Raw genomic sequence first — 23354 nt, forward strand, 5'->3', positions numbered from 1 at the left:
GCGGCACGCACTGACCCCTGACAACCCATTCATCATGAGCTGCGCGCTTATCGAGACAGTTGCTGGCTTTACGTGCTAACCAGCCGCATGCCAGAGCAATTCAGAAGTCGCTCGTAGTGTCGCCCATACAGCTGTGACAACATCTGTTTAGCCGTAATAGCAGGTGGTGGGTAGTGCTAAAAGTGAACGACACTTTCCTGCCTGCAGGACCGGGAGTTGCCGTCTCGTGTTATGGGAGAGACACGCAGGTCAGACGAGCGGTGGGCTGCGAACAATAATGTCCGAGTTAAACCAACTTGTCGCCGCTTTGAGAGCTGTCTGTTGATATTATAGCACCGGTAAGCACTCGAGGAGCAGTACGATATTGTTGTTGTATGGGTGGTGTCTGTGCAGAGTGTGAAAACATGGCCGAACAGGTAAAGAGGTTCTGCATTGCAGCTAATCCAGTGGTGTTTCCCGCTAGCGGTAGCTAATGCTAGTTAGCAACAGTCAGCTAATTGATTTTGGTGTTGTGTTCATAAGCAGCAGGACAGTACATTCCTGTGGACCGAATTAGTGGGACTTTTAGGGTGAAGCTGGAACAGTTAAATGTTAGTGTAGCTAGGGAAGCTAGATTATGAGCTAAGGAGTAGATAGGGTAAGTAAGGTGCTCTCCATACTGTCAACAACACATGACCGTGTAATTAGCAGATCTTCGGTCCTCAGTGTTGTCAGTGACAGCAGCGTAGATTACATAAGGTGTCAATGGAAAAGTTATTATTGTTAGTGATATTTGTTCACAGGTGAGTTTAAGATTTGATCATGCCTGGGAAGCTGAAGGCCAAAATTGTGGCAGGGCGCCACTTGCCTGTGATGGACAGAGCCAGTGACCTTACTGATGCTTTTGTAGAGGTGAGTCAAGGTGCTTGTGGTTGGTACACCATCTTTACTAATACATTAAATCAGCAATTAAAACGATGCATCTTATGTCCCAGGTCAAGTTTGGAAACACAACCTTCAAAACAGATGTCTGCCCCAAATCCCTCAACCCACAGTGGAACTCAGAATGGTTCAAATTTGAGGTAAAATGTGATGGTACTATTGACTTGCATCAACCTTCAGAATTCCTAATATCTCCCGTGCTCTTAAATCACCTCCCTTTTGTTTCCTTTCCTTCTCTTTCTGCCTAGGTTGATGATGAGGACTTGCAGGATGAACCATTGCAGATCACAGTGTTGGACCATGACACATACAGCGCTAATGATGCCATTGGGAAGGTTTACATTGACATTGACCCATTGCTGTACAGTGAGGCTGCCTCAGTGATCTCTGGCTGGTTTCCTATCTATGATACCATCCATGGTACCAGTGTCAAATATCCTAACCATAATAATTGCACTGTATTTGTTCTAGATAGCGCTATTCCCTATTACATTTTCCCATGTATTATTTTCTGTTAGGTATCAGAGGGGAGATCAATGTCCTTGTTAAGGTGGAGCTCTTCAATGACCTAAACCGCTTCAGACAGTCCTCCTGTGGTGTCAAGTTCTTCTGCAGTATGTCTGACTTGAAATTTGGTTTCCGATTATTTGTTTACAGTTTGAAAACACTCTCATAACTCTGTTTGTATGCATAACAGTATAAAAGACAATCACCTAGAAAGCAGTCTATAAAAATGTTGTGACGTACAGTTGATCCTCCTGTATTGGTCTTGAGTGCACCAGCAGACAGTACTAGTCATTTACAAGGTTTCTTTAAACAAGATGGAGAGAATGTTTGAATAACTTTTTTTTTTATCCATTTAATCTGTACTCCTTCAACTCTTTGTGGTGCTTATTTAATTGTGTAATGCAGCTACATCCATTCCACGATGCTACCGGGCCGTGATGGTGCACGGGTTTGTGGAGGAACTTGTGGTGAATGAAGATCCAGAGTACCAGTGGATCGACCGTATTAGAACTCCACGAGCCTCCAATGAGGCCCGTCAGAGGCTCATTTCTCTTATGTCTGGTAAGAAAATTCACTGTGACCCCTTTTCATGTTGGTGAAGAGGAATTAGTCCTCCCACTTCTGCTCCTCTATTGTTAGCACACCTATATGCTACCCCCTGTTTAGGAGAGCTACAGAGGAAAATAGGGCTTAAGGTGCTGGAGATGGGCGGGAATGCAGTGGTTGGCTACTTGCAGTGTTTTGATCTGGAGGGAGAGTCGGGCCTGGTGGTCCGGGCCATAGGTACCGCCTGCACATTGGACAAGCTCAGCTCTGGAAGTGCCCCCAACACCAACACACATATGCACCCTAACATAGCACCTGCTTCCAATGCCTGCAATTCTCCTTCTAAGGATGGAAAAGAGTGAGTATGCACCACCAACATGAGCATGCACTCTGCCTCTTTTTATGTGCAACTTTCAGTGCAAATCCAGTTTGTGAGAATGGGGGAAAAATGATCAGTGTGTGCATGAGTGTGAGAGTATATGGACAAAATCTACTGTTGTTGTGTGTATAGTCTAGCACTTATTCCTGTGTGTGTCTCAGTATGTTTTATCCCCCTTCGTAATTTGTGTGTTCATTGTTTCACGTGTATTGCATCATGAAACTAACAGCACACAGCATATGCTGAGACACACACATGTACAGTACACACACAGCCATATCCAGTGCCCCTCCTCGCTCGTTTAGACTGCTCCTGCATGGCTTTCTGCTCTGCTCTTTTAGTATCACGTGTTCTACTCAGTCTCTTAACGTTAAGTTTCGTCACTTTGCTCTGTCGTCATCACCCTGGCTATTGAGCTTTTAGTTTGAAAGGTCATTCAGTTACTGCTTGTGTAGTTATGTAAGCATAACTACATTTGAATGCATGTGTGCCTTTTATTTGTATTTGTACAGATTACCTATGCCAGTGTGTGTGTGAGATTGTGTATCAGGGATGTAAACACCTTTTGGTGATGATGTTTATTATGTAAAAGGTCCTGTACGTGATTTGTGTGAATATGAGAAGAAAATGTTTTTGAGTTGGGGTGGGAAAGACTTAAAATGTACTTTATTTATTTACCAAATTATGGAACTATGTAAGACTGAGCTTCTCTTGCAAAACTTGGTTGCAGTTTGCCTTTTTCCCATGAGCATGACTGCAAGAATCAAAGACAGTGTCCACTAAATGTTGCACCTGATGTATGTTTTTTCATACATGTCAACTTCAGCACATATTTCTGTCAACATAATTTCTCATTATGTGTTTATAGGATTAGCTAAATTTAGCTTGACTGAGGATTTTGTAGAAACACATACTTGACTTTTTAATTTTAAATCCTATTTTAAGATAATAATCTTAAATTTAATTCTATCATGGCTTTGTTGTATAAAGAAATTGCATTGCAGTAATGTAGCTCCAACCCCCAGTTTCTGTTGTCTTTGCATCCCTGATGCATATGTTTATGCAAGATTGAAATCTGAAGCGTGTCCTGCTGCTCTCACATGACCTTAAATGGAATAACAGGAGCAAAGAGAGGGAGTAAAAACCCCAGGAAACACACATCCCCTTTTTTCCTTCCTTTTTTTCTCCTTTTTCAGTCTACTGCAATGTTGTGGTGTTGGTTGTTGTGTGTTTCTCTTTCTTCCTCTCTGGCTACATTCGGATTGGGACCTTTCTCACTGCTTGTGTCCAAATCGGTCCTCTGTCTTCCTCTCTCTCTCTGTGTGCGGATTGGCCCAGGTCTCCCCTTGCCCACGGATGCCGCTCCACCCACAACAGCCCAGTGCATTCGGTCTGCAGCTCCCAGAGACTGTCCCAGAACTTCTCTGTCTCTGTTCCTACACTCATCTTCACTGGTACGCAGAGGCAGGGAAGGAAAGTATATACAGGAGAAAGAGAGGAAGTTTGACAGAGTGAAGTAGGTGGTTATGTTTATATGGAAGGTGAAAAGTGGATATATTTTGCTGCAGTCTGATAGGATGATAGCCATATAGTAGCAATAATTCCATAGCGTTGATGGAAGCACCAAGAGCACAAAAAACCCCAGCATTGATACCAATTTCAAACTCCATGTGTGTAGGGACTGTCTACCAGCTTCATAGTTCTGCATTTTATTGGCTGTTTGCAACAAAAACTGTTTAAGATGTGACTTTATCTATGAGGAAGGACCTGTAATGTCTATAGTCACCTTCACTCTATTGGGACACATGCTTCAGCTTGTCACCCTGTGTTGAATCTGACCCTTGTGTGTTCTGCCATGTTGCTTTCTTGAATTCACTAGTCTGTGTGTGTTTCTTTGTGTTCCCTAATTTTTGCTTTCCACGCTTGCATTTTTTTTTTTTTTTTTTTTTTGTTCTCCAACCATCCGTAGCACCTCAAACACACTTAACTCAAGGCAAATAAATCACACATTAAAAATTCAGCAGTAGCCCAGTACTGTATATGTACACAGAGGTGCTGACTGATGTGTTTGTTTGCGTGCACGTGTGTGCATGTGTGTGTGTGTGTGTGTGTGTGTGTGTGTGTGCGTGTGTGTCTGTGTGTGTGTCATGTTCTCCTGGCAGGCCGGTTTTTGGTGAGGACCTGCCCTCGTCCTCTGGCCCACCTACCCCTTTCAAAGCCCTTCCCACCTCCTCCTCTCCTCCCCCCTTCTCTCCCTCCAAGCCATGCAGCCGCCAGTCCTCATCATCAGACACAGACCTCAGTTTGACGCCCAAGACGGGTAAGAGCACTTGGCCCCGTCCCCCTTTCCCATTCTTAACACTCCCTTCTCCCACACCTCACTGTGGTGCTACTGTGGTGGTGGTTTTTAAATTTTGTTTTACTTTTTTTTTTTTTCCATTTCACATCTATTCATGGTTGATTTTTAACATTATTTCATTACAAATGGCATTGTAAATATTTCTTTAGCTGTGTCCCATTTTCCCCCTTTTTAGTGACCTAGTGTATTTTCTTGTTTTTCAATACTGGGGGGAAAAGGGTATCAAGCATGGCCTTGATAATGTGAAGATGCACTAGATCTCTTCATTAGTCTTTTTCCCCTGTTATGGTCTTTAATCGAAGCACTGTGTCTCAAGAGAGGCTGTTGTTGATCTAAGGTCACTTTTGTATTGGCATCCATTGTGGTTAATCATTGAGGAAGAGGTAAGTTTAGTCAGCCCCTACCTTCAGAATGACTTGATTACTTGTTAACAAAATTCAGCATAAATTTCACACAGAACCATCTTACCAAAGCTGCACCGCTGAACCCTCAGAGAGGTACCATCAGTCCTCTAAGGCCACTTCCCTAATCCTTATTCTCACACCTCTGCTTTTCTTTTTCGTTTTCTCGTATTTATCATTTTCTCTTCCTTTTTGCACCTCTATCCTTCATTTCTTTTCCAATTCAGGTTTATTTGTGTTATCTTGCTTACTTACATATGTTTGCATCAGGTATGCCCAGATCCAGCAGTTGCTCTTCTATCATCTAATACCTCAGCTTAGCGTATCTGCTGATGCTGAGTTTAAAATTTGTTATGCAATGTGCTTTTATGACATTGTACAAAGAAACTAGCTACTGTAGATCACTCATGTCATGGTTAATGCCTGATTCATTAAATAAGGTGAGCATCATTACTGATATAGACCCAGCAAATTGGATCAGGGCTTTCCTACTTTCCAAACATAATTTCTCTACGTGTGTCCACTTTTTCCTCATCTTCTACTTCTTCCCCTCTTTGTTTTTTGTGCTTCTGCCAACTCTTTATCATTGCTCTACCTGTTCATTCTCAATATATCTGATTTTCTCTGTGCACCCTTCATCTTTTTCTTTTTGCTGGATAGTGGAGTCCCAGACAGTGAGATGCAGGCCTGGGATCTTCCTCTGCCCAAGCTCCCCCATCCTCTCCACAGACACTCTGTCCCTTCCTGGTTCTGGCTTAAAGAGCTGTGGTCAGGGCTCTCTCCATAGAGCCACCACCCCACCCCCTCCCTCCTCCATCTATTTAGACTCTGCCTTACTGCGAAAGAGTGTGTCCTTCACCGAGGACCTGTTGCTGGCAGCCTCCGGTACAGTAGGACGTCTGTGTGTCATCAAATAACAGAGCCTTAAAACAACTAAGCGCTGGCGTCTCTCTTGTGCATTGGGTCGACAGAAGAACACTCAGTTCACACTCAGATCTGCTTGACTGGTGTTATTGGAGATATTAACATGCATGGTATAACTGCACTGAGCACTCTGTGAAGCTATTACTGACTGACAGCTTTGAATCATACTCTGGATTATAATACCTGGCATATGGCATGTCAGTTGTATGCAGGCAAAACGGTTTAGAGTAGTGTAGTTTCAAGAAGAGGACAAAGCAGTACTGTACTTAATAGTTGCCATCACTTGATTTGTCATACAAACACACAATGTTATGGATCAACTGACAGTTTGACCTGCTTTCTAGTCCATTGACTTGTCTTGTACAAGTGACAAAACTGAAGCTGGACTTTCCTCTGACTAGGAATGGGCAGCGGGGGCAGCGCTGGGAAGGAGGCAGGGCCTCTGAAGACCCTGCTCAGACAACAGACGCAGACAGCTCTTGAACAGAGGGTACGGTGATATATGCACATATTCTTACATATTCTTCTTATGTATTTACTGCTTCACTCTGCATGCAGACATTTGAATTTGAAATGCACTGCAATATTCAAGTTAGTGGTTTCAGTGTCATTGAATTTCATACAGGGTTTTCTTTCAGACTAGGCTTTGATTAATGAGCTGCATAACTGCATTGAAAGAGTTTTTTTTTTTCTAGCCATGAGGCAGCATACAAGTCTAGGCAGAGAACTTAAGCCATCTTGACTTTGGTATTTTTATTAGCCTTCGCCTCTGTAAAACACTCTTAACAAAAAGTGCTATACAAATAATTATTATTTAGTAATTATTTTTTAATGGTATGTATCTATGTATCTAACGTCTGCACAAAGGGCACACACAATTCTATGCTTATCGCAATTTCACGGGTAAGGTATTAAGTGTCCAATGGGGCGTGCATCTGTGCACGAGCAAGTAATGTTCCCTTTCTCTGTCCCCTTGACCACTTGTGCTACTCAGGGAGCGTCCGTCTCTGGGTTATTGTTAAACGCCAGGGTATGTCCCATCATTGTGACACTCTCTTTGTCTCTCTCCACTTTCCTCTAACAGCCTGACCAACTGATGGCCACCACCCAGTCCGCGTTAACTCCTAATCCATCCTTCCTCTGCTGTTTGTCGATCTCTGAGCAGCAGACTGAGAGGGTCCTTGTGTGACCTTGTGCTGGCTTGGCACCTACTGCTCTCTGAAAGATTCACAGACATGTTATGCGGAGGGATGGAGGCTAGGAGTTGTGTTCCCTTCAGGTTTGAAGGGATGTGTGACTGTGGGTGCGCCTTCTAGACACTCATGTCAAACACCTCCTTGCTTTGACTTATTTTCCTGAGTCTGATTTTTGATTTACTATATCAACAATTTGAATGAGCACGCCTAACGTCATCACCTCATTCTTGCCTCCTTACCCTGAGTAGGAGGAGCCATCAGTGAAATCAGTAGTATCTTCCTCACTGAAAACCTGGACAAGAAAGGAAATTAATGGTAGCCCCACCTGTTTGCTGCCTCTAAAGCCATTCATCACATACACCTGCATGGTTGGAAGTCAGTGTCCCTCAGGTTTTCTGTAAAGGTGGTCATCACTTCAAATTAGGATTAAGACAAACAACAGGAAGTCCAAATATTTCCTGTGGTGAGTGAATGCATGGATTGCTTCACGTTATTTGACTGGAGCCAGAGGACCCGCTGTCCTCTTCATTGACAATGGGAAGCATATAAAGCCTGTTTCTCAGCTGTGACCTAGTGAACCTGTGTGTGTGCGTGCTCGCCCTTACCTTTCACCTCCAAACCTAATTATATAGATCATTTATATAGATTTGAAAGGATTAAATTAATCACTTAATCAGTGCTGTAGTCTTTGTTTTCTCAATCTCTTTCTGGTCTATTTGAAATTTTTTGTGGTTAGGCTGGAGTGGGGCTGTTGGGGACTGAGGGTAAATTTTGCATGCGGGTGCACCGTCACACCAAGTCCTTGCTGCATGCTGGCACTTTCCCTGCCGTGCTTATCAACTAGGTCTATACACACCGAAAATCAGTTCATCAGTCCATTTTTGCAGCACCTCCAGAGAGATAACAAAATCAACAAAAGTTTTATGTTCAGTTTTGTTTATTTTTTGAAGACATTTACTCTTAGCTCCAACATAATTGTCATCTATGACTAGTCTCTGAAAAGCTTGGATTGATATGTGTCCAAAAAAACATTTGAATCAACAAGATTTTATGGACATAAATATATTAAAAACACTAGGGGAAAAAATTCGGACCAGTCAATAAATATTATCAAACATATATTCAAAAGGTAAAGTGTGAGTTTTCTCCTACTGTAAATGGTTTCTGTGTTTTCTTTCTGCAGGAGTTTCCCTTCTTTACTTTGACATCTTTCCCACCTGGTTTTCTGGTTCATGTCGGTGGAGTGGTCAGTGCTCGTTCTGTCAAACTGTTAGACCGGATACACAACCCTGGTGAGTTCAGTGCACACAAACACACATCCTAATGTAGTTCATTCATTGTTCGGTGAAACGATACGCCTGAGGTCCATGATGGAACTACTGTGTTGTGTGAGTGTCCGGTCTTTGTTGCAAGTAGCTGTTAGTTAATGCTGCCCATCATCCTTTTGTGTTGAACAGTTTTCTCGTGTGTGATCTTAGTCAATCTCTTTGATTGTGTAGAGAAAGTATGTTGAAAGAATTCAGTTATGTATAAGTCTTTAAGCAGGTGAAAGCTGTTCTTGGTCACACTTATAGGCTCCAGCTTTGTACCATTTTTATGGTAACAAAGTTAGGATAGGCTATCACCACACAACCATTTTATGGATAGGGCAACTTTCACCTTGTGGTTTGACTGACTGGCTGTTTAACATGTAGTCTGTACTGGTCATGTGATGGCTCTGTCTCTGTGTGTGTGTGTGTGCGTGTGTGCGTGCGCGAGCGTGCGTGTGCGTGCTTTGGTCACTGTGTTTCTGTGTGCTGTGGTGCTGCCCCTCTGGAGGTGAGGTGCAATAGTGGTGCATGGCTCCAGTCTGTTGCCTGCTGCTTCTGTTGTGTGGTGTTTCTGGCTGCAGGTGGTACTGTGGTGTTTCATGTACCTGTGCTCTGCTGCTTGGAGTTCTTCATTGTTAAAATCCCATTGTTTTCTTGCGTTAAATACATTTTTTATATGGGATTTATATTGGGCTAATAGGCTCATTAGGCAAGTATCTGCCTATCTAAGGTGTTGAACAATTTTGCCCTTTGCCTGATTTAATATTCTCTGACCATTCTGAATCAAGGGTATCTGAGATTTTAGAGAAGGAAGAGTAATGATGAGTGTTGGCTGGGTTAGGATAAACTGGGTTCTTTTCAGAAGTGGTCAGGGGATCCCAAACAAGCTCCAAAAAGATCTAGGCATGAAATGATTAAACCCGGGCTCCCAAAATACACAAAATACCTGGTAGCCCTTCGGGCAGGCACTCTTCAGTTTTTGGTAGCCTGTCTTCACTCGGTTAATGCAAAAAAAAAAATCCTCTCTCACAGATGGCTGTCTATGGACATATGTCAGCATTAATTTCACCAGTAACAAGATATGAGAGAGGTGTTTTGGATTCTCAGAGAGGAGATCTCAATACAAGCAATCTATCTTGCTACCCCAGTGTTGTGCAAGCCAGTGGCTAAATAATAATAAACTGGTTCTATCATGGACAGTATCATACCAGAAAATACCAGAAAGAGGACAGGTGGTCCTCAGTCAGTCGTTAGTGTATATCATTGGAGGGTTAAGCACATGAAGGGGGTCACAGTCGCACACCGAATGAGAAGCGCAGCAGTGTGCCACGTCTGAACAACTTTACAGGTACCGCACACCGGACACCTCATGCTCATGTCAGCAGTCCAAAACATGCAGAAGTCAGGGGCAGGGCTAGACATTGGAAACATCTGGGGCTTAGCCCCGTAATGCTAGGGGGGTCTGGGGGCATGCTCCCAGGAAGAAATTTTTGAAAAATAACCCTTTAAATACTGGCCTCTGGTGAACTTTATGGATACTAATGGATGAATTGAAATTGCAAAAAAATGTGATACTAACCCCTAATAGATTCAACATATCTAAGCGCAGCAGTGAAAGACCTTGGCTGGCTGTATAGGGGCTTATAGGAGGATATCAGATTTTTGCATTTTGGAAGTGATGATGAATCAGATTCATTGTATCCCAGCTCAGCTGTGGAATCAAATTACCAACCTGAAACAACACTGGATGGTACTGTCTTCTTGAAAAAAATAAAAATAAACATATTGGTCGTCTTCTTGAAAATTCTACTCTAATACTAGCTGACTTCTGACTCTCGACTAAACAACTTTTCGAAACATGAAAAATGTTCGACGTACCTATCAAAGGGATGTATAAACTCATGAATATTCATGAGCACAGTGACCTATAGGCTAGTCTAGATGGCGATGTTCCCCCACAACAGAAACCGATGGGCATAAACAATCAGAAATGAAATTCTCATCATTTTCAAAGCTTAAAAAGATGGGGCTTTTGAAAAAGCATTCAGAGATTAAACCTCAAAAGCTGCCGCTAGTGTCCATACTCTCAATTTCAAAGAGATGGCGCTGCCCTTCACATATGGTGTGCAACCCCCTTATCTCCTCTGGTCTAAATTATTCGACTGCGTCACTGAGAACCTGCAGTCATGGCAGGGATGACCTTTGGTGTGGTGGCCCGCCATGGCAAGATGGATGCATAGCGGAAACACTGTCCCTATGAGATAGCCCAACGGGCAGGGTGGAGATACATCTTGGTAGCCCAACTGAAAGACACAATAGCCCCAGGTGGTCGGGCTAGTGATTTTGTGAGCCCTGTTAAACCTACAGTATTCCTCTCTAAACTAGTGAAAACAACATAGTTTTAACTTAATTTTTACAGATCCAATTTTGAAGTTTAAGTTGAAACTAATTTGAAGAGAGCCATGTTCACGGTTGCTGTGATTATATCAATAGAGCAATTCCAAAGGAACCCTTTTTCATTATAAGAAAGTGGGAGGGTATATACTCTGTGAATTGTTATATGCTATTTTGCAATTTGTGCTGTGACGGACAATGATTCAAAATGTGTATATTTTTAAAATAATTTACAAAATTAGTGTTTACTTGAAAAGTCCACATGGCACATTCAAATTTAGAGTTCACTAGATTTACACTGCATGCTCTTCTTTGTAATATGAAGCTTTTCTTCTACTTAAGTGTTTTTAATAATTTGGCTAGGATTGTAGTTTTTTTGTAATTTCTATTCCCCTCCTCATCAGTCTTCTTTTTAGACTGTTTTAGTAGGTCTGAATTTCGTTTGTTGTGGCATAGTGACTGTGAAGTACTGTCTGTTCTTGCATAGTGATTGTGGAGTGCTGCTGTTGTGCTGTGCTTGTTAGACTCTCTTTTCTTTTTCTCTCTTTTCTGTACTAACGGTGTGTTCTGGCCCAGCCTTGGGTAACACGCGCTCATACAAACTGCTAGACTGGAATAGTGTCACTGCAGGTATTTCCCCCCTTTTACTGCTCTCACCCACTGGAGTGATGGCAGCTCAGTGGTCTTGTGTCCTTTTAAATGCATTCAACACTGACATTTACCCAGTGTAGACCAGCTAGCCTGATTACCCACAAAAAATTTTACGTTAGCCTGATCACTGAAAACTGATGAAATCACTGAGCTGCCATCCTCCTCTCTCTAATCTGTGTGAGTGTGTGCTGAGCTGAGTTGCGCATGCGCTGTGTCCCCACCCCACACCATCCAGCCTGGCCTGGCTACCCCCACCCAGCTCATCCTTCTGCACAGAAGAGCTGCAGCTCTTCCCTAACGTTGTCCCAGCGCTGTTTCTAATGCTTCCTTTTGATCGGCATCGTGGTCAAACCTGTCTAGACCAAAGGAGGTTTAGGAGGTTTACTCTGTGAGACACTGACCAGGCATGTGCATCACTAACTCACGGGGCCGTATTCATACTGAGAGTGGGATGGATGAATGGATGGGTGGATGAATGGATGGGTGGATGGTTGGGTGGCAGGTGAGGAAATTAAAAAAGTATTTGGGATGTATGATGCGAGATACAAGGAATGGGGTAAGCTGAGGGAATGAAGGTAGTATGGAAGCATGATAGGACTCAGTATTCTCTAACTTAAAATTTTCACTAGATTTGATGGACTCTGGTGAATGAATATGGCCCTTCTCTGTCCATGAGTGTGCACATGGTCATGGGCATGCACGTTGGTGAGCCTGTGCCTGTGTGACATGCTGCTTTTGGTTTAAAGGAACCCACCTTGTGGGCCTGATGCCTGACCATTAGTCATTATTCTTCATCTTTTCAGTTGATCTCCTGTTCTTTCCACCTTCATTCATTCCTCTTCCCCATCTCACCTACTGTAGCAGCTCAGTTTCTCTCTCTTTCTGGGGCCCTGCCAGCATGTGGCCCTCCCATGGAGTCATGGGGTGCAGCTCAATACTCTGATGTAGCTTCCTTTATCCTTTATTTCATGATCCAGAACTACCAAATGAGTGAAAACTCACAACAGGAAACAATTAGACTCTTCTGAACAACATTAATATGGCAGAAGTGGTATTGGAGTAAAGCCTCATGAGACTATTGAAACACACCCATGGTTTTGCCCAAGTATGGTGAAGGCTCAATCCCTTTTAATGTAAGACGTTTGATATTAGAGTAAAAAAAACATCAAATAGAGTGTCTTTTATGTAATTCATCTTTTGCCAGCCAACAGGATTTTCTTTCTAACCACAGCCAACACATACCCAGTGGCTGGTGGTATTTCTCACCTGTGTCCTTTCCGTTAGTACAGCTGACTGAAAGGATATATAGAGAAGAGAGAGACGATACGTTCTTAGATAATGTGAACACACACACACACGCACACGCACACGCACAACTAACCTAACCATTCATTTTGCCTTCATCATCATCCTTAAACACGCATTCTGATTGTCACTTTGTTCAAAATAATAGTTGGTTGGCTTGCTTTGATACACCACTTAAACCATGAATAATCACAAAATACAAACTGTACTTTTTGCTATCTGTTTTTTTTTTTTTTTTTTTTCTGGTAAGTGAAGGTAGTCAAATTAGATACCAGATTAGGTACAAAGTTTTATTTTTTTAAGTCTGCGTTAATGTTGTCAACATTAACTTAACTAAATTAACTTTAGTGTTAACGCAGACATCTTGACAGATTATTTAGACAGTATAGAAGTTTTTTGTGAAACCTGTTTGATTTGAGTTTGGTGTTTTGCAGATGAGCCAGAGACTCGTGATGCCTGGTGGGAGGAGATTCGGCAGGAAATCAAATCTCATGCCAAAGCTCTTGGTTGCCATGCTGTTGTGGGATACAGTGAGAGCACTAGCATCTGGTATGTAGTAGAACATTGCACGATTAATTGGTTTTCAATCTCGATTCAGACCTTTATGCGATCTCACTCTCACATGACGCAGATTCTGCAGTGTTTGTATTAGCAGGGATATTCATTGCATCAAAGCCAGTGTTCCCTTTTCCTTGCTAACGCTAGAAAGCCAACATCAGGAATGTGTTACATCAGATGACAAGCTGTATGCAGGACTGTCTCTAAAGGAAATCCAGTGGGATTGAGATGGTGAGATGAAAGGTTTCAAAAGGAGTCGGGCCTGGAGAAGAGCCTTCCAGTGAGATTGGGGAAGATGAAACAAATGTTTCAAGCCCTGTCACATACATTAACAGCAGTGTTGTAAAGATCATGTTGTTACTTTTGACATAATGTAAAATGTATTTTATTGGTCAAGAATCATGAGAGAAATTCATGAATACATAAACATAAATAAATACATTTTTAAAAATTGCGATTGATATTTTACCCAGAATTGTGCAGCGCTACTTTTTATCTTTTTTTTTTACCTGCTGGTCACGTTGTGTAAACACAGTTTTAAGACCTTATTTTCTACTTTTGTAAGGATTCATGTGCTGTTGTCTTGTTCTACCCTTTCCTTTTTTCTTGATCTCTCCATCCAATCCAGTGAGGAGGTGTGTATCCTGTCAGCTTCAGGCACAGCAGCCATCCTGAATCCTCGGTACATGCGTGAAGGCTGTCTTGATATTGGCAGCACCGATCACAGGTTGTTTTTGTTGGTACCATTCACATGTTTTTGATTCAGAGACTGGCCTATCTCAGTGTGGATTCTTGTGTATGTATAGTTTGTTACAACAGAGTAGATTAAGTTATAAAGGCTGACGCCAGATGGCTTTTGTTCGACAGGTTTGAGGAGCCGTCGCCACCAACCTGCAGCTTCTGTCACATCCCCTATGACGAGTTGAACATGCCGTTTCCCGCTCAGCTCACCTACTGTTACCACTGCAGGCGACAAAAGGTTTATATTCTTATTTCTTTAAATCATACAGAAGTACTAAATATGACATTATTATCTCATAAATATGAGAAAAGACCTCATACTCTGAGATAATGTACAGTTAATGCAGGAATTAATGTATGCTTTTGTGACTGCAGCATGGTTCTGTAAATTCAAGATATTTTAAAGGTATCTTTTGTAGGCCAGTAAATGCTGTTTGTTGGGAAAAAGTGGGAATCATATATAATAATAGATTTTTTGTTTGGTGTTGCCAAGGTTCCTGATGTGTTATTCACTACAATCGATCTGCCATCAGACGCAGCTGTCACAGGGAAAGGTTGCCTAATCCAAGCCAGGTGATGCACCTCACAGTTAAAAGGCTCAAGACCCTTTTAAAAATGTGTCAACTCGGAGAAGAAACACACTGAAACAATTCAAAAATAAGCTGCATTCATATTACCTGCTGAAGTAGCCTAATTTATTTTCCTCTCTAAGTGACTAAGATCTGATGTTTCCCTAGACATGTGACAAACCAAATTGCATACAAATGGTGGAAGAGGTCATGAAGAAAACATATATTTCAGAAAATATTTTACTTCTAGTAATGGTCCTCAGTGTTCTCCAGCTTTACATAAAATTGAAAATGATTTAATGCCAGTGTTTACTTTCTTGTAGACTGTGTCGTCTAAAGAAGAAAGCCCAGGGTGAAGTGAATGCGACAGCCATCTCCAACCTGCTGCCATTCATGGAATATGAGCTGCACACCCAACTAATGAACAAACTGAAGCTGCGGAGCATGAATGCTCTGTTTGGCCTGCACATACAGATCAGTGTCGGAGAGAACATGCTCTTGGGTCTGGCTGTAAGTTAACATCATGGGTTGTCTGCCTTACATCTGTCTTCTTCAGTATAGCCCTTGTAATGTGCATGGGTGTTCAGTCTGCTACAGGTGTGTACCTGACAGCTCTACCTGCACCAGGGGGCATTCAGATCGCAGGGAAGACTCCTGGTGACCTGAACAATGAGCACCACATCCTCACCATCCAGAAAAGGATCAACGACACTATAGCCAAGAACAAAGACCTCTATCAAATTAACCCTCCGGTGAGACACATGTCCTATGTATGTACAGTAATGGAAGTGGAATCTAGGGAAAACAGGTTTGTAATGAAGTCTGCAAATTCATCCCTATTATATTTTATCTGCTAACTAGGTGTTTCAGCACTGTAGTAACCAGGATGTCATTTGTGAAATTAGCTCAAAATGGTGACGTTCTAATGTTCGAACTTAACATTTATTCTTTTTCTGATCTTAGCATGATTAATTTACATGTGTCTTAGCTCATCTTAATACATCTCTCAATAGGGAGCTATATGGGCATCTTTGGGCATCTATGGGCATTTCATGGTAGACTGTGATATTTTGGGTATAATTCTATCTGTTCCAGTGTTTAAATCCTATAATCATACATTATATATATAGTCTGCTCTTTTTGAATAATGATATGAACATATGCCTCTTGTCTCTCTCCGGTCATTAAAGAAATTATTTACCCTGGACCCTGAGGTGTTCGGCGGCATAAACATGGTACTGAGCACGCTAAGTTTTAGCTGTGGGCCACAGCAAAGCATGACAAATATTTCACTCTATTAATTGCAATACTACATCACTTTTACTATAACTGTATAACAGCTCTTAACTGGACATTTGGCAGCAGGACGCTGTGGAAACCACTCCACCTGTCTCTTGAGGACTTAATGTATCTTATGTTAATGACTTATATGACAATCCTGCCCATTCTCACTTCTGTATTTTTTTATGGTGAGTGTGTGTGTGTTTGTTTGTGCCACTCCTTACTCTTTTGGATTCATACTCATGTTAACACCAATCATGTGTGTGTGTGTGTAGTGGTGCAGCTGGTTGGGTTCTTGAGTGCGTGTGAGCATGTGTAGTCTTATTAACATTATGCTAGCTGTGTTCAGTCTGGACAGACGTGACATACACATCTGCTAATGTGGTGGTCTGGTGTTTAACATCTCTGCTCGGGCCTTGGGTCCCTTCGCTTGCAGGAGCTGACAGAGGAAGTGGTTGGTTCTCCGATCCCTGAGCCGAGGCAACGATCCAGAATTTTTCGCTCCCACTCAGAGAGCTCGGACGAACTGTCAGAACTGGACCTCTCCCATGGCAAGAAGGATGCCTTTGTCCTGGAGGTGTGTATCTATAAAATACATATGTTTGCATTTCCACAGAGAAGACAGGCATGTATACTGTATACTCTTGTTTCCACAGATCGATGACACTGATGCTGTGGAGGACATCCACTCCCTCCTCACTGATGCCCCTCCCCCCACAGGTAACAGTATGTCATACACTCACTCCACAGTAGTTGAAGTACATCACTGCATGGGCTCGTACCAATTCAATTTCTCTGCTTAATCAGCAGTATCTATTTCTATTTTCATGTCTTCAGGCTTCTACAGCTGCAACACTGAAATAATGCCTGGGATTTACAACTGGACTTCAGCAGTACAGGTCACTTTTTATTTTATTGTTTACTTTATTACACTCCTTACATTATTCTTTCCTTTATAGGTTACAACAAACCTTATGTAATTTTTACCTGCATTTATATGTAAAAAATGATGTGCATACAATGTGAACACATTACTGTGCTGTAATTTAGGAACATATGGCCCTTTTGTCTATATTAGTTTATGCTATGTGTTTCTCCTACTCTCTTGCAGATGTTTACATCAGTGAGGGTGTTTAGGTTGAGTAATGCTAACCTTACTAACCAAGGGTTGAACAAAATCTTCACCGACCTTTGTGAAAATCTGCTAAAGGTACAGTATCTACTTATACTATATGTGGTGTCATGCTGTATTGGTTTTGTACTCTGGTACTTGTAGTGGTTTTGTTTTGAATAAAAAGTTACAATGTGCAATTCATCTTATCTGTTTCAGAGTTTTTACTTCAAATTGCGCTCTATGATCCCCTGCTGTCTTTGTCATCTCAAATTCACTGTGGCAGTGCCAGAAGAAGAACTCATACAGGTGAGAAGAATGCCACTTATTTAACGAACAGAACTGACAGTAAAATTTACGGCTGTACCTGTTTGACTCTCAGGTTGCAGTGACAGCAGTTGCCATGACATTTGACAAGGACCAGAGTCAGGAGAAGCCAGCAGACAAGTCCATGACCAAAGGTCTGTCCGATTATGAAGGATTTTGTACAGTTTTGTGAATATTTAAATTTTTTTAGTTAACTGAATATTTTTTCTATTTTTCATTTCACTTTACCGGTTGCTCAGTTTCTAGATGAGAATTGGATCAGTTTAAGCCCTGCTCATATTAATGCAAGAACATGTTTGATGGCACTATACAATGTACAGTTTTAATGTATTTATTAAGAAGAACTTCCACAAGTGCATGAAAGATCCTAATAATTGCAATATAATATGAAACTGTTTTATATTCATCCAGTATGTCTCTAGGAAAATTGAGTATATTGGAAGTTGGATAAAATGTAGTTTCTCTGGTCAAATTTATGATATATGAATTGAATTAGACCACGTACTGTTTCTTTGAAGAATTTCTACTGCTACTTGATCCTGTAGTCATGCAGTAACTGAGGTAAAATACCTAATATTAATTTTCAACAATATTTAAAACTATATGTAGAAACAAAAAGGCTAAATAGGGTTGTCTTATTAAAATAGGACAACTGAGCTATCCTTTAAGTACCATACTACTATAGACAATGTAGCCTATTTTGAAAAATATCACTTCTGTTAGTGCTGCTCAATTATGGAAAAAATCCTAATCACGATGTGTGTTTCCACACAGTGGAATTGCTTCTACCTCTTTTGTTGACCAAAGACTTCTGGGCTGCTCTCTTTCCGCCATCTTCACTCGCGCTGATTTTTAAATGCCACCAGATACCACATACGCAACTTGTTTTGCCGACAGTATAGGCTGAGAGAGTTCGGGCAAAAAGTGCATGCGTATCATCGAGAACGCAGGCCCAAATAACTTAAAAAATATAATTTTTTTTTAAAAATAATTGTTTTTCTCAATTACATAGTTTTTGTGATCGTTGAGACTGGAAATTGAAATCAAAATGAATTGCACAGCTCTAACCTCTGTTGTATTGTGTGTTAGAAATGAAAGCACATGGCTGATTGATTGTGCATCTTTTTCAGGGTCCAGTGATACTGAAGAGCAGCTGCAGTTTCCTTTGGAGCTGAACACAGATCCATCATCTACCAGCACTCAGCCATTATCCAAATTCTCAGGTATCCTTTAACCATGATTTTAATTGCTCCCTGACCTCCTCCTTTGCCCTGCTTCACTAACAGTCATTGCCCATCTCCTCTACTAACACTTTAGGTTCAGTCTCTTTACTCACTCCAGCTGCAAAACTCTGCCAAAATCAGCTGGTTATGGTTCATTCAGCAGGTAAATACACAGCGATGTGGCCTAGCCCAGTGTGTTCTGTTTTGCTGTGAACTTAGATGACAGTGTAATGTTATGTAGTGGAGAAGCTGCGAATTATGGTCTTACCTTCATCCATCGAAAATGAACACAGGAACAAGAACACCCTAGAAAGTAGAGATTATAAATGGAGTGTTCTGACGTACAGAACATATACGTCTGGGATGATGGTTAAATCTAAAATCACTGCTCATGATAAGGCAGGGTCGAACCTGACCTCTTCCCATCAACTGAATATGCAGTCTGATTGTTGTGTATGTGTGTGACAGGTGTCCCAGAGAGCACCAATATCTCACCCAGAGGTAAGCACCCTCCTCGTCCCCCATGCCCCCTGCCCCACCTCCCTGCTACCAAAACTACTACACTCCCTTGTTTTGACTTTTCATCCTTTTTTTTTTTCTCGGACAGAGATATTCTGCACCGTTCCCAAACCTCATCCACTTTTGTTCTTTTCTGTTCTTCTGTTTGTTTTTTCTGTCTTGTTTTGTTGTTGTTTTTCTTTCTCTCTTGTCGTTGTTACGTTTGTGTATGTTCGGGTGCGGGCTGTGTGTGGGTGTGTGTGTATGTGTGTGTGTTTGTGTGTTCTCTCCAGCTGCCTCCGTTGATTACGGTTCCTTTGCAGACAGATGCAGCACCTGGCTAGAGCTGCTTAGGCTGAAAGCTCACACCATAAGACGAGGATCAGTTAAGACAAGTAGGAGGACACAGTCTCTAGCACACTCTGGTGATCATAACCCACAAATACAGAACACAGTTTCATGCACACACATTTGCATACACTCACACCCCCCTCCATGCATGCCGCTGGGGGGCGGAGCATCGTAAATGAAGCACCAGCTTTTTAGCTAGAGTGTGAACGTTGAAGCCCCGCCCCTCAGAGGGATCCACAATCAGCAGCTTGGCTTTGAAATGCCTGTAGCCATGGTAACAGCAAGTAAAGGGAAGTGATTGTTTATTTTTTGCAACCTTTTTCCCGTATGCGCTCGTCTAAATCTCGAAAGATTGGATTTTCTTGCAGCAATTTGATGCAATTACTGGAGACACTTCTTTGATTCTACTCTGCATTTGCATTAGTAAATCACTATAAGCTGAGAAAACACTACGATATGAAAAAATATAAAAATGGTAAAACATCTCAAATATCCTACAAGTTTGAACACATACAATATGTTAACGATCACAGTGGGTTGGGAATAATGGTCTTCTGCAAGAGCTGGTATGATTTTCAGTCCTGTGGCACAGTAAGTGAACTACAATCTAATGTGTGGCTCTGAAGGTTCCTGGTTTGATGGATGTAAGCCACATCAGGTAAATTTTTCTCTAAGATGATGGAGCATCTTTCACACTCTGGCTCATGTACATGTGCCCAGCTCAGCTCACAGCACAGCTGTCTCTGTTTGTCTCCATTTCTCAAGCCTCTTTCACAAATGCAACAAATATATATTCTTTCATGTACTTTACTGTACTTCATATACTGTGTTCACACACGTACACAGCTGTGCCCAGGTCTGTCTGTCTGTCTGCAGACACTGTGTAGCTCTTGTCTGTTTGCCTCAACTGCATGACATGCATGGCTTTGCACGCTTTTCAAGTGATTGTCTTGGCACCTCACAGCTACATCATAGCATGTAACGTCTCACATGTTTCGAACACATAGACACCTCACTTACATATATTGCAAGTGCTCACGTTACTCCAGCTGTGCAGATGCGAGCAGGATTGTATTGCTGCACACATTTCACATTCAAATTCCTTTCTGCTTCAGTTGATATCTGCTTTTTATTTTACCACTGGTTTTGAGCATTTTCTGGTATCTCTATTCCTGTTTGTCTTTTTTTTCCCCCAACCCCTCCCCTCCTATTTTCTTTTCATGTCCTCCTCTTCTGGACCTCTACCTGCTCTCTCTGAACCTCTAGTCTCATCTTTGGATCGCTGCAGTCCACTGCCTGAGGGACGTTCCCGCTCACTGCGCTCAAACCGCTCGATTGGGGGCAGTTCAGTCACAGTGGTGAAGATGACACCGCTCTCCTTCCTCCAAGGAACACGCATCATAAAATACCTTGGAATCATCAATATGTTTTTTATCAGAGAGACAACGTCGTTGCGGGAGGTATGAGCAACATGACCACAGAATATGACAGCACATTTTCACTCCAGGACCATCTTGTGCAAAATATAGACATACTTGTAATCATGAAACAGTGTTTTGTTTGTTCCCTGCAGGAAGGGGGTGTTAGTGGCTTCCTCCATTCATTCATAGCAGAGGTATTTGCAATGGTTCGTGCCCATGTAGCAGCCCTGGGTGGCAATGCAGTGGTGTCCTACAGCATGAAAGAATGTGTGTTAATGGAAAATCCAAATAAGAACCAGGTACTCATACACAATCACGCACAGTAATGCGCACACTGTAAGTATTTACCTGTTTAATTCTCAGAGCTCACATGTATTAGGACCTTTGTGTTTTAATCACGTGTGTATTCCTCCTGTAGGCTCAGTGTCTCATTAATGTGAGTGGTGATGCTGTCATCTGTGTAAGGGAAACTGACCAGGAGCCCATGCCCTCAACGACAAACATCGGACAGACTTGTAGCAGCGGAACCGACGGGGCTACATGACAGTGAAATGCAGAGCCTCACTCTGTCTGCAGGACCCACAGTCTGAGTGAACACACACTCTAGCCGTCCAAATATGAGTCATTTAAGTCTGCCTTAAAACTCTGTAAAAGATCCAAAGGTTTGGACACAGGTAATTAAAAACAAATACTAATACACTGAAAAACATGCAGTCTCTATTGAAATAGGAGTGCAGGTTGTTTCTCTATATTTAAAGAGAAGATTTGTGCAGGGGATAATATTTTTTGAGAGTTAGGTCATTTGAGAGTATGTAAAATATTTTGGTTTAAAACCGTAGCCAAAGGAATCCATTTGCATAGAAATTTACCTCTGTTTTATAGCCGTCCATATTGGAGTCACAGCTACAGTATATTGGCCACAAGTGACACTTGAGGCAGCTGTGACTAATGTGTCCATCCAAAGGTCACAGGAGTCAATAAATGGCCATGCCAAAAGGGACACAGTTGTATGCTATCAAATTTTAAAATGTGGTCAGGGTCTCCCACAGTGTTGGGCATTGTTTTGGGTAATCTGCAGAATTAAAGGCCCATCTGTCCGTTTTTCAGAGTGGTTGGATAGTGACTGTTTCAGGTAACACAAGTAATTTAAATTCAACATGGCTGGTGCTCTTTCTCAAACCTGAAACTTCACCATAGAATGCAAAATTTAAAGCTAAAATCCAAACAAGCCAGACAAACCTGTGATGCCATTTCTTTACTAATTGGTGTCCAGTTTAAATGTCTAATTATGTTTTTATGTCAAAATTAGATTTGACATTGTACTGTATGTATTGCTTTTGTTCATGGATAATCTTCCAAATTACTGTCCCAGTATTTCTCACATGCAGTATCCTCTAAATTTCTTGAACGTGTCAAATGATGTCACAGATTGCAGTTTTTGTTTTTCAGTTACAGGAGTAACATGCTTCCAGGCCAAGATTAGAGGCATTTATATACACGTTTTTGTAAAGCTTTTGTTTTGTAGCTTCTGCTACTGATCTGTCCACTTCTGACATTCATGTCCAGTGCTGGAAAAAAGAATCTTCTGTCGTATGCGCCCCCTAAAAATAAACTGTAAATGTTCTCAGAGTTTAGTATTTTTGTATCATAAGATATGAAACCTACTGCTTATTTTGCTTGTGCAATGAATTTTTGATGTTTTAATTGACTGCATCACAATTAGTGGTACTCCAGTCTGTTTGTGCGATCAGCGGTTTGTGATCAGTTTTGTATATTTCTGTCTTAAAACTTGAATGTAAATACTTGGGTGCTTTTGCTTTATGTCTAGCAGCATGCAGATCCACTTGTTATTGCCATACAGGTTGTATACTCACCTGGTAGGTCTTGCACAATAAACGCAGTCAAATCAGTGTTCATGTGTTAATATCCTTGATGAGAGCTATGAACACACTCTCTTATACTCTCTCTCCTATACTCCTATCTTTAAGTTTTGTCAGCTGTATATGAATGACATCAATTACCACCAATATCAGGATCATCCCAATTAATACTATGTCATCAAAGGGCTATAATTTAATACTTTTCATTATTGATTGTATGAATATTCAACTGTCCCAAGTCTATAAAATGTCAGAACTGAGGGAAAATCACTGATCACAAAGCCCTAGAATCCAAGGTTTCCTTCAAATTTAGTTTGTTTTGTTCAGGTGGCATGTCTTTGTAAAATCAATAGCCACAAAGGCAAGATTTATTAAAACATATATAGCATATATAGTCACTAGTTACTTTTAGGAATAAAATACATATAATTAGCTTTAACAATGCAATATACTCTTAAAAGTTAAGCATGGATCCAAAAAATAATAGTCTACTTGGGAGCC

At 41.5% G+C, this 23354-nt stretch overlaps 1 protein-coding gene across 16 annotated transcripts; it reads left to right on the forward strand.

Moving 5' to 3' along the window:
• c2cd5 (C2 calcium dependent domain containing 5) lies at positions 1-22885 on the forward strand. Of its 16 annotated transcripts, none has more exons than XM_026310798.1 (31): positions 1-338; positions 783-891; positions 975-1061; positions 1170-1341; positions 1440-1535; positions 1834-1989; positions 2095-2332; positions 4516-4673; positions 5774-5998; positions 6439-6527; positions 7032-7067; positions 8417-8525; positions 13328-13442; positions 14080-14178; positions 14319-14430; positions 14686-14765; positions 15085-15271; positions 15349-15513; positions 15952-15996; positions 16479-16619; positions 16699-16762; positions 16880-16941; positions 17154-17252; positions 17373-17462; positions 17536-17614; positions 18611-18703; positions 19172-19204; positions 19495-19626; positions 20819-21012; positions 21126-21272; positions 21392-22885. In XM_026310798.1, the coding sequence occupies exons 2-31, from the start codon at positions 802-804 to the stop codon at positions 21515-21517; spliced, it is 3519 nt and encodes a 1172-aa protein (XP_026166583.1). In that variant the 5' UTR covers positions 1-338; positions 783-801; the 3' UTR covers positions 21518-22885. The 16 variants fall into 16 exon arrangements, 14 of the variants coding, with proteins under 14 accessions (XP_026166583.1, XP_026166584.1, XP_026166585.1 ...); XM_026310799.1 differs by having other exon boundaries at positions 19495-19596; XM_026310800.1 differs by having other exon boundaries at positions 19525-19626.
• The last annotated feature ends 469 nt before the right edge of the window (positions 22886-23354 follow it).

The sequence above is a fragment of the Mastacembelus armatus genome, chromosome 6 (genome assembly GCF_900324485.2).
Source record: "Mastacembelus armatus chromosome 6, fMasArm1.2, whole genome shotgun sequence".
NCBI classification, from domain to species: Eukaryota; Metazoa; Chordata; class Actinopteri; order Synbranchiformes; family Mastacembelidae; genus Mastacembelus; species Mastacembelus armatus.